Below are 12480 nucleotides of genomic sequence, written 5' to 3' on the forward strand. Positions count from 1 at the left end.
ATTACAAACAGAAAATAAAGAGAAAAGAAAAAATTTATTACCATTTCTCCTTCTCCCCTCACTCAATCAACTGAAATTCTAGACGAAGATCCCTTCCTCTCGTCCTCCTCCACTACCACAGCCAACGAGGTAGAGTTCTGGCGGTTGCTAAATGCTTAAATAAATATTGGTAAATTAGCAGCACTCTTTTTAGCTTATAGCGACACTCTTTAACTGTCACTATATACCTAGCGACCCCACATATAGCAACACTTTTTAAAAGTGTCGGTAATTTAGCCAGCTGCATTTCTTTTGACCTGTACCGATATTTAAAAGTGTCGCTATAGACCGTTTTTGTTGTAGTGCCTGCAAATACAAAGGAAAGTCTGTCCGAGCGGACAGAGGAACTTTGTATTTGTGGCTGGTCTGTACGTCACGTGGGTCGGTTGAAAAAAAAAATGGCACGTTTTCCGCAACTCTGATTTTAAAAATGGTAATAGATTTAAAAAGGCTTTTAAAATTGGCCCCGGGTCGTGACATAGGAATTTAGTAGCACACACATAAAAGATTTTGCTTTTTTTATTTTAATACATACATATGTAACTGATTTCCTCTCAGATTTGTTTTAATAGTAGAAAGTTGAAGATTCTCTAGCTCAATTATGAAGTTTTTTATTAAAATATTTTGTGGAGCAACTTGAATTCTAGGAACTGCGAAGGAGCAAATTGCAGTCCTCTGTTTTGATATTTTGCACATACATGAGAAACATTGTAGTAATTCTGATTTTGCATTTTGGTCTTGTGACTCTCACCTCTTATAATAGTTCAAAGCAAGACAGTTTGAGCTTGAAAAAGTTTTACATTAGAAAAAAATCAATGCAGTGTTTTTATAATTCATAGTTCAGAGAAAAGATTTTCACTGAAACTATGGGTTTGGCTAAGTTATTGAAGATTATATTAAATTAAGCAAGAAGTTACAATTATTTATCTCAATATGCCACCAAGACAAATTGCTTTCTTGAGTTCATGAAATTTCGTTTAATCGATCGGTCATCTTCGTGGCCGGAACTTTATAATTCCTTATAATAATAAAAGAAATTCAAAGATTCTAACACGAAAGCACGCGATTAGCAATAACTAGCATCTTATCTTAACTAAAGGAGAGTTTCTTTTCGCTCACTGCNATGTATCAAGTAGAATGGTTGTAATAGAATAGTTAAGTATCTCTCTTTTGTTTCACTTGTATGTCTTTTACTTGTGACGCTTGCTCTTGTAATGTTCAGCACTGTTTGTGCTTTAGTCGTTGTTGAATGATTGTGTATGTATTCAAGTGTTTTCCTGGGAACTTGTTGTACACAATCTTGTCGTTAGCCTTGGGCGGACAGGGAAGGTGCTGTCCGTCCGGCGTCTGTTCGACGCGCCCGGGCCGAACCAAATTGGTAGCGGTCGCGGGGCGTGACAATGCTAGAACACTAATCAAACCCATTCTAGAGCTAAAAATCCAAACCCTAGGTTTCTACCATTGATGGGTTTAGAAGCTTACCTCTTAAGCTTGCTCCAATGGTGAGAGAGGAAGAAGAAGATGACCAAGCCCTTCTATAGCTTACTTCTCCTTCTTCTCCTTCTTCTTCTCCTTCCTTTCCTTCTTCTCCTTCTTTTCCTTCTTCTCCTTCCTTTCCTTCAAGAGAGAGGGAGAGAGAGCATAGAGAGAGAGGGTGTGTGTTTGGGTGAGAAATGAGGGAGGGAGAGAGTGATCTCCTATCTATACCCTTCACTAGTGCCACAATTGCATCCAAGCCTCTCAACTTTACTTCTCTCACACTGCCCAGACTGGGCAGTTTTCGTGCTCGGGGACTGGTCTGTCTCTAGAGGGACTGGTCCCCGAGAGCCTCTCATGCAGGCAGAGGGCTTTGCCCAGCTTCCTTCTCGTACGAGGACCGGTCTGTCCCGCCAGGGACCGGTCCTCAAGAGCAAAGCTCTCAGGACTTAGCCGATTTTTTCCTTTTTTTCGCTGGTTGCTCGTACGGGGACCGGTCCTCGCATGAGGGACCAGACCTTCAAAGACCGGTCCCCTCTCAAGGGACCGGACCCCGAGAGCAAACATTGCGCGCAGGGTTTTCTGTCGCATTTTCAGCTTACGGGGACCGGTCTTTCCCACCAGGGACCGGTCCCCAAGAGCATAATCTGCCAAGTGCAGATTTTTGCACAACTTGCTCTCGCCGATCCATTGCAATGCACTTTTTGGGTTTTTGACTTCTTCGGCTTTTTCGAAGCATACCCACTCGACAATTAGTCGATTTTGAACGAAATCCAACTCTCGGATTTCGAGAATTCACTTCCTTACATCCTCCCCTCCTAAAAAGGAGTTTCGTCCTCGAAACTAATCCAATTTTAATATAAACTCAAATTTATACCTTATTCCTCAAACAGGTGAGGATGATGCGCTTTCATCTCGCTCTCGAGTTCCCAAGTGGCTTCACAGTCGTCGTGATTGCTCCACCGAATTTTCACATAAGAAATTTCACGATTCCTCAACTTGCGCATCTCTCGAGCGATAATCGACACCGGAAACTCTTCGTAACTCAAGTCTTCTTGAAGTTCCGGCGGCTCATATAGCATCGCATGTTCGGGGTTATGAATATACTTGCGAAGGTTGGAGACATGGAATACGTTATGAGTGTCTGCGAGTTGCGGCGGCAATGCAAGCCGATAAGCTACAGCTCCAACTTGCTCAAACACCTCATACGGCCCAAGATATCAGGGACTCAACTTTCTCCGAACTCCAAAACGCTTCACACCCGACATTAGTGAAACTTTCAAGAATACGCGGTCGCCCACCGCAAACTCTAAGTCTCTCCGGCGCTTGTCCGAATAACTTTGTTGCCTCGATTGCGCCGTGAGCAATCTCTTGCGAGCAAGGCGAACTTTCTCCTCTGCCTCTCGCAATACCTCAGGGCCTAATATCGCACGCTCACCTACATCACTCCAGTGTATAGGAGATCGACACTTCCGCCCATAAAGGACCTCGAATGGTGCCATCTCAACACTAGCCTAGTAACTGTTGTTGTAGGCAAACTCGGCCATAGGTAGGTGACTTGCCCAACTACCCTTATAATCAATGACACACACCCACAACATATCCTCCAGAATTTGAATGGTTCTCTCTAACTGCCCATCTGTCTGAGGATGAAATGCAGTGCTAAAATCGAGCCGTGTGCCAAGTGCCTCCTGCAGGCTCTTCCAAAAGTGTGAAGTGAATCGGGGGTCTCGATCCGATACAATTGACTTCGGAACCCCGTGCAACCTCACCACTTCATCAAGGTATACTAGCGCCAATTTATCACCCGACTAGGTAGTATGGATTGGTAGAAAATGCGCTGACTTGGTCATGCGGTCCACAATAACCCAAATCGCATCGTGGCCACCCATCGAGCGAGGCAAGCCGACCACGAAGTCCATCGTTATATCTTCCTACTTCCAAACAGGAATGGGTAAACTCTGAAGCTTTCCTACTAGAAATCGGCATTCTGCCTTAACTTGTTGGCATACTAGGCACTGCGCCACATAGTGTCCAATATCCGCTTTCATTCTCGGCCACCAGTACTGCATCTTTAGATTCTGGTACATCTTGATGCCGCCCGGGTGGATACTATAGGGAGTCCGATGCGCTTCTTGCAAAATCAACTTTCGAACATCCTCGTTCTCCGGTACGCACCAACGGTTACGAAACCGAAGTGCACCGCCGGCGTCTATGCCGAAATCGCCACCACATCCACCCTCGATGTCTCGCCGCACCTTTTGGAGATTAGGGTCTGCGGGTTGTAGACTCTTAATCCTCTCCAACAAGGTCGGTTGAACAACGAGAGCCAATAATATAGCCTGAAGCCCCGGAGCCACTATCTCGAGATCCAATCGCCTCATCTCTTTGCATAGAGGACTCTAAGTCATGACTTTTAACACGAGGTTTTCCACCGACTTTCTGCTAAGGACATCGGCGACTACATTTGCCTTCCCGGGGTGGTAAAGGATTGTAACATCATAGTCCTTTAATAATTCAAACCACCGCCGCTGCCGCATGTTGAGCTCATTCTGTGTAAACAAATATTTCAGACTCTTGTGGTCAGTATAGATCTCGCAACGCGCGCCACATAAAAAATGTCTCCACAACTTGAGAGCAAATACCACCGCGGCTAACTCCAAGTCGTGGATAGGGTAGTTCTTCTCGTAGCTTTTCAACTGATGGGACGCATACGCGATCACCTTCCCACCGTGCATCAGAACACACCCCAAACCCGAATAGGACGCATCGCTATACACTACAAAGTCTTCACCTTGCACCGGTAAAGTGAGTACCGTAGTCGAAGTTAATCTCTCCTTCAACTCTTGGAAACTCCGGTCACACTCGTCGCTCCAAACAAATTTGGTGCCTTTCTGAGTCAGACGGGTAAGTGGAATCACTATCTTCGAGAAACCCTCCACAAACCGTCTATAGTAGCCCGCCAAGCCCACGAAGCTTCGAACCTCCGTGACATTCGTCGGGCGCGGCCAATTCTTGATTGCCTCAATTTTTCTCGGGTCTACTGAAACTCCACCCTCGGAAATTACATGTCCATGAAATGTAACTTCACGGAGCCAGAAGTCGCACTTCTCTAACTTCGCGTATAGCTTCTCCTCCCGAAGGATTTGAAGCACTATCCTCAAATGCTGGGCATGTTCCTCGTCACTGCGAGAATAGACCAATATGTCTTCTATGAAGACCACGACAAATCGATCCAAAAACTCCCTGAAGACACGATTCATCAAATACATGAACGCCGCCGAGGCATTCGTAAGCTCAAAAGGTATGACCGTGAATTCATAGTGTCTATACCGCGTATGAAACGCAGTCTTCTGCACATCCTCTGGCTTAATCTTCAACTGGTGATAGCCGGACTGCAGATCTATCTTTGAGTACACGCACGACCCCTGCAGCTGATCAAATAAGTCGTCGATTTGGGATAATGGGTACTTATTCTTGATCGTGACGTTGTTCAACTCGCGGTAGTCCACGGAGAGTCGAAATGATCCGTCTTTCTTGCGCACGAACAAGACCAGGGCTTCCCACGGCGATACACTCGGTTGGATAAATTCTTTATCGAGGAGATCTAGCAATTGAGCCCTCAACTCCTTCAATTCCGCTGACGCCATTCGGTATGGAGCCTTCGAGATCGGTGCGGTACCGGGAATCAAGTCTATAACGAACTCGATCTCGGAGCTACTCGATCCACTTCTACAACGATCGCCAAATACGCTGCACAACTGCTGCTGACCAACTTCCTTGCTCTCGTCGCTGATACCGTCACGACGAAGCACGAGCTCTGACAAGCCCGATAAGTAAACTCCTCCTGTCCTGGCTCACAAAATGTGATCACTTTGCTCTTACAGTCAACCGTCACATAATACTTCGAGAGCCAGTCCATGCCCAAAATGACGTCGAAATCTTTCAACTTCTTGAGCGCCAACGTCCAGATAGGCATTATCCAATCACCTATCTGTACTAGACAAGCTGGGTACTCCGTATAGATATGAAGTGCCGGCCCAGGGCCCTCTACTCGCTACATGCTATCACTCGCCTGAATGTCTATGTCATGCATGCATGCAAATGACCTACTAATAAAAGAGTGCGTGGCACCTGTATCAAACATAGCCCTGGAGCGAACTCCATTAATCAAAATCATACCTGCTACAAGGTGGTGTTCCTCAGCTTCGGCAAGTTCCTCGACTTGTACTTGGGCGGCAAACACCCGCCTGCTCGGAGCCGATTGCGTCACCTCAGGCTAACGCGGCTCCATCGCGCGTCCCGCTGACACCGCCGCCGGTGGAGCTCCTCCATAATGAGCTGGGATTGCCGGCGCCAATGCAATAGATGGAGCAGGCGATGCTCCTCCTCCCGGGCAGTCGTGTATGAAGTGCCCCGGTTGCCCGCACTTGAAGCACTTGCCTTGGCGCTGCTCACATTGCGACGTTAGGTGGTCTCCACCGCATATGACACACCGTCGCGCTCCACGGCCCTTGTACTGAGTCCGCGGATATTTCGGAGGCTTCTTGGAACTTGCTTGTCCCCCCGAACTACTGCCTTGTCATTTCTTCCCCTTGTCCTTAGACTCGGCCAACAGCTCACGCTCCTCACGCACATGGGCATCACCGTGCTCTGCCCACAGCGCTCGATCGAAAACCTCCGCAAAAGTAGTGAGCTTAAGTATTTGCACGGCCTTGTAGATCCCCGATCGAAGCCCTCGTAAGAACCAATCGGCCCGGTCCCGATCGTCTCGAACCACATCCGGGACACGATCTATAATGTGGGAAAACTCCTGCTCATAATCCGCCACTGAGCGATCCCCTTGCTTTAATTTGCGAAACTTTTCCTGGAGCTTTCGCTTCACTGTATCGGAAAAATAATTGGCGAACATCGCCCTCTTGAACTCTTCCCACAACATCGGCGGAAGGTCAGAAAGCCGATCCCGTTTCACTCGCTTCCACCACACTTTCGCCGCTTTCTCCAAGCAGTGTGTGGCGAGATGCACCTTATCCCTCTCCGAGGTGGATAGGTCCTCAAAGAGTGTTTCCATCGAGTCGATCCACGGCTCCACCATTGCCGGCTCTACTTTCTCCCCTTCGAAGATAGGCAGGTTGAACTTCTTGAACTTGATGAGAGGCGCCAACGCACGCTCCTTTTCTACTTCCTCAGCCGCCGTATCGGGTGTCGCTGAACCCGATGCCGCCGAAGGAACAATTGACGGCGGGGGACGTGCCGCCACCGGAACCGCTGTTATACCCTCACCCTTCGCCGCTTCAGGTACACGTGCTGAGGGCGGGGGTAGATCACAACCATCTGTCGCCGTTGCAGCCGTCGCTCCCAGTTGCTACTCCATTAACTCCTGGAGTAGCCCGAACTGACCAGCTAGCACGGTCACTTGTACCTGCAACTGCTGCATCTCACTGGGCCCGGCTTGCTCAGGGGCCACCGGAGGCTCTGGCACCCGAGAAGGTCCAGCTTGATCTGGCACCTCAAGAGGCGGTGCCGGAACCGACCTACGCGTGTAGCGTCTCTTCGGTGTCATTAGCTCCTGAAATGCAAATACTTGGTTAATCATCTTAACCCGTTTACTTCATCGCAACTACGACTCAAAACAAATCAACAACAAAATCAGGCGGAAGCACATAAGTGTATTCGTTCTAGACCCTCGGCGTCATGTTGTCGGCCGCCAACACAACCACCTCAAGACAAGAACTCATACCACTCGAATCCATCTCTAGCAACTACTAGAGACATGTCAACAACTTCGACCCAATCAAATCACTTCCGCCACCGTTATCGGTTCACGCTCCACTCACACACCTATAGTCTTAAGGTTCACCGTCCTAGGGTCTCCTCGGTCGATCCTAGACTCTCTTTCTTTACTTACTCTTAGCCCCTCTGATACCATAAACTTCTGTCATGCCACGAGAATGCCACCAATTTGGTCCGGTTCGGGTGCGTCGAACAGACGCCGAACGGACAGTACCTCCCCTGTCCGCCTAAGGCTAAACAACCAGATCGTGTACAAGAATTTGCCCAGGAATAGAAATTCTATACATACATAATCAACGAAGGGCACAACAAGTGCCAACAATTAAAAGCAAGAGTCACGAGTGCATACAAGTGAACAAAAGAGAGATTTACTAGCTATTACACCACATTGCATTCAGTTACATCATTTTACATTTACATCTTTCCAAAATGAATACCATTGCTACTAGGTCATCATCAAAATACATACATAGCTCTCCAATCCTCATCTACATAAGTCTCTCAATACATAGGGTAATGCTGATGCAAAAAGGAAAGCTACTATGTACTATTGCTCGAGCGCGATGCCCTTATCGCGGTCCTCGCCCGGCGTACTCGTACTAGGCCCTGCAACAAAGTGGGGTGAGAACTATTGTCCATAGTTCCTAGTGGGTTCGACCGCCGACTCGGCCGATCTCTCCATTAGGTCCGAGTGGGCAGAGGCAGATAGATAGATAGATAGATAGATAGATAGATAGAAAAACTGTAAATGACATAGTAAGAAAACTATGCTACTATGCCCAATCATAAGTAATGTATACATGTATCATATAGTAAATGGTTTACTAACATGCCACTATGTCCACTACTATGTCCAATAAGCAAATGTTCAATGACAGTGCTATTCTCTTGTTTATCCAATCTTTGACGATCCCTTGGGTTCGCCCATGACTCACCTCGCCATCCCATATGGTAAGAGACTCACCTCGCTCTCAAACCCGGGACTGTCTGCAGGACATCAACTCTCCCCCTCTCGTACCATACTCCGGAGTGCACAACGACTTGTGTGGCGCGACCAATATAAGTATAAACAGACTGTGCGCTTGATCCATCCTCTCAACTCGAGGATACCCTATCAACTAGGGCTAGAAATCACTCGGGAATCCACCTATCCCAATGTCCATGTGTAAGTGTTTAACTACACTAGGTTCTTTGTTCAACGAGTCATCACTAGCAAATCCACCTATCCCCAAATTCATATGTCACTAGTGTCATTGTACACTACATTATATGCCACTCGTTCTGTTCATTTGTCAATCACATGCAACTCGTTATGTCACTAGGAACCATCGAGTCCATCTCATTTCCTTGGCACTATAGGATTCAATGTCATGACCCAATCCTTACCTATCCATAATACCAAGCATTCAACTCACACTATGATATCAATTAGAAAGCATAAGGAATGGAATAACAATGCAATCCTACAATGCATATATGCAAGAGATGCAAATCATGATGCACTAAGACATAGAGAGGAACCCGGTTGCTTCGGGATGACACCACCCACCTTTTGACGATGTCGTGGTGCTAAGAACGCTATTCGGCACTTGCCTCAACGTCGCTTCGACCTCCTAGGTGGAAATGAAGCTCGATCGGTCTTATTTTGCCGATAACTTTTCACCGGCTCGACGAATGCTCAATCCGTCTTCGCCAACGCGTTTAGACACCTAGCAATTAGGTTTAGATGCTATCAATTGAGATCAAACCTCACTATTTAACAAAACCCCAATTTGAAGCCCTAGGTTTGCATCTATACAATATACTCCAACAAAATTCTAGATTCTAGCATTAAGCATCTGTTAAGCATGCTAGAACACTAATCAAACCCATTCTAGAGCTAAAAATCCAAACCCTAGGTTTCTACCATTGAATGGTTTAGAAGCTTACCTCTTAAGCTTGCTCCAATGGTGAGAGAGGAAGAAGAAGATGACCAAGCCCTTCTCTAGCTTGCTTCTCCTTCTTCTCCATCTTCTTCTCCTTCCTTTCCTTCTTCTCCTTCTTTTCCTTCTTCTCCTTCCTTTCTTTCAAGAAAGAGGGAGAGAGAGCTTAGAGAGAGAGAGAGAGAGAGGGTGTGTGTTTGGGTGAGAAATGAGGGAGGGAGAGAGTTATCTCCCATCTATACCCTTCACTAGTGCCACAATTGCATCTAAGCCCCTCAACTTTGCTTTTCTCGCACTGCCCAGACTGGGCAGTTTTCGTGCTCGGGGACCGATCTGTCCCTAGAGGGACCGGTCCCCGAGAGCCTCTCATGCGGGCAGAGGGCTCTGCCCAGCTTCCTTCGCGTACGGGGACAAGTCTGTCCCGCCAGGGACCGGTCCCGGAGAGCAGAGCTCTCAAGACTTGTCGATTTTTCCTTCTTTTCGCTGGTTGCGCGTACGGGGACCGGTCCTCGCCTGAGGGACCGAACCTTCAAGAACTGGTCCCCTCTTAAGGGACTGGACTCCGAGAGCAAACATTGCGCGCAGGGTTTTCTGCCGCATTTTCAGCTTATGGGGACCGGTCTCTCCCACCAGGGACCGGTCCCCGAGAGCAAAATCTGCCAAGTGTAGATTTCTGCATAACTTGCTCTCGCAGATCTATTGTAATGCACTTTTTGGGTTTTTGACTTCTTCGGCTTTTCCGAAGCATACCCACTTGACAATTAGTCGATTCTGAACGAAGTCCAACTCTCGGATTTCAAGAATTCACTTTCTTACACCTTTGTTCTCTAACAACCACCTGCATATTCGCTTCAGTGTCTCCACACTGTCGACTCGAGACTCATCTACCCAAAAGGGAAGCGACCTATGCACCACTCTCACCGGATCAATCACCGTTCCCGTGATGATCCATCGATCAGGAGCATTTAGGATTTAACCACCAATGGCATATGTCTCAAACTCTCAACTTTTGAGAATATATGTCACCATCTTACTAATTCCTTGGACGATTCATAGACACATACACAACATGAATGAAAATAAGAACCCAAATTTATTCATAATATTTTAAAGTCAAATACAAATTTATGTCCCAGAAAGAATACATGTGTCGACCTGGTTGACTTCTAGGGCATACATCTAACACTTTTTCCTTGGGTAGCCATACCTACTGGGAACTATGTTTATAGTTCTTACCCCGATATTTTTTAGGTCCATCCGCGAGTGACGTGGCGGAGCGAGTAAAGGGTATAGCTGAGTAGTTAGCGTCTTTCCACTTTGGTTGTTATTTTTCTAGTTGTACCCTGTTTTAGAACAATGTAATGAAAAGAAAAAGAGTAAAGCTCATTTTGGGTTGTGTAATGGAAACAAAAGAAAATTCTTGTATAAATTTGATTGAGAAAGATGTAAAAGAAATAGTATTTACTTTATGTCTTGTTATGCTTTTCTTATGCAATCCATATATTCGATTCCTGTTTGGAATGTATTGTGTATTCATGCTTGTGACGCCTTCCTTGGGCGGATAAGAAAAACTCTATCCGTTCGGCGGGTCTGGTGCACGTGCCTGTGCGGGGTTTCTTCTACCCATTTGGGGAAGGGACTGTGGGGCGTGACAAAGAGCCGAATGATTAAACTTGCCGCAAATCTGACATTGTGTGCCAGACTTCGGAATGTAAAGTTGATGGGTCGGAGTATAGGGTTGTTGAGAATTATTAGGTTGAGAATGCGAATAGGCTCTAGGATATCCACGACCAGGATATGAGTTGAATCTACCGCGTTGTCCTCAACCACCGCAATATCTACCTCCACGACCACCATAGCTTCTGCGTCCACGATTTGCATAAAGAGCTTCACCATCGATAGTGGGAGTGGCCTGCGATGTCGTCAAACTAGTATGGCGTTGAACTTTAGTTTCCTCTTGCATTAGAAGTGACAAAGTTGTTAAAAAGTAGGTTTATGTCGATGTGTATTAAGGGACAAAACCCCTATATTCTTCTGGTAACTGGAGAAAAACTGTCATGACCAAGTTATGGTCTGACTTAGTTTCACCAATCGCTTGTAGAGTATCACCAATTGATTTAATCTTTTACATGTAATCGCTTATGTTCATTGAATATTTCTTGATGCTTCGCAATTTGGATTTTAGAGAGAAAGCCGCGGAAGCAATTTTATCAAGAAAATATGCTTTAATAGTTTTTCAAGCATCATATGCAGTCTTAGGAGAACTAGAAACGACCATCTGTAATATGCTAAGAGAAAGGGTGGCATTAATCCACGAGAGTATAGTGATGTCTTCCTTTTTCCAATTTTGATATTCTGGATTTGCACTTGTTTTCATATCGGAAGTTTTAATACTTTGAGGCGGCATAGTATCAGTTTCGTCCACACGCGTAGTAACACCAAGTGATATTCAAGTGGTATAAGAGTTTTGATGTTAACCACTAGCAGATTTGAAGAAGAAGACAGGTTATCACCAAAAGAAAAAAAAGATCCACCATGAGAGAGACAAATTCAAAAAATAGACCAAATAATCATAGATCTAGAGGAAAGAGGAAAAGTGAGTTAGAGTTGAACTCGAGAAGGACCGAGCGGCACTTGAGATCAACCAAGCGGCACCAACGAGATAAGAAGAAACTAGCGACACCAAGGATGACCCGACACCAGCGGCAGTAGGGATGCACCGAGCGCCACCAGAGAAAATAGCGGCAGCAGGGATGCACCGAGCGGCACTAGAGATAAGTCGAGCAGCACCTACATAGCAAGAATAAGAATAACAAGAATAAAAACACCTATGGAGAAGGCGTGATTTGTGGTGGAAGGTGGTTGTAGATCAATATCCTCGGATTAGGGTTTGTGGTTCTGATACCATGATAGAAGGGCAAAAAAGCATACCCTCTTAGATTCTATTGATGAAATTATATAGTACAAGAGATAAATAAGTCTACTATAATAACAATGTTTACTATAGTAACAATATAATTAGGATTACACAACATATAATTATATATCATACCATATAATGTTATTCTAACGATGTTGTAATATACAATATCTTAACATAGTATATAAGATATTAAATATGTTGTAACAAGACCTAAATGTCAATCTACATATTGTGTATAGATTAGAGCTTGATTTGCTCCCATCTTGTTTCTTAGTCGGGTTTTTGTTTTTTTGGTTTCAATCCTTGTTCAACATGATTTCATTCTAG

The 12480-nt window shown here is 45.7% G+C and overlaps 1 protein-coding gene across 1 annotated transcript; it reads right to left on the minus strand.

Moving 5' to 3' along the window:
- On the minus strand, positions 3450 to 3899 carry LOC109726770. The gene has a single exon (XM_020256562.1). The coding sequence runs from the start codon at positions 3897 to 3899 to the stop codon at positions 3450 to 3452; it is 450 nt and encodes a 149-aa protein (XP_020112151.1).

This window comes from Ananas comosus, linkage group 21 (assembly GCF_001540865.1).
Source record: "Ananas comosus cultivar F153 linkage group 21, ASM154086v1, whole genome shotgun sequence".
Lineage (NCBI taxonomy): Eukaryota > Viridiplantae > Streptophyta > Magnoliopsida > Poales > Bromeliaceae > Ananas > Ananas comosus.

Bases quoted from the DNA above. Each gene is read 5' to 3' on its own strand.
- LOC109726770 (XM_020256562.1), bottom strand. From the start codon at position 3,899: ATGAGGCGATTGGATCTCGAGATAGTGGCTCCGGGGCTTCAGGCTATA.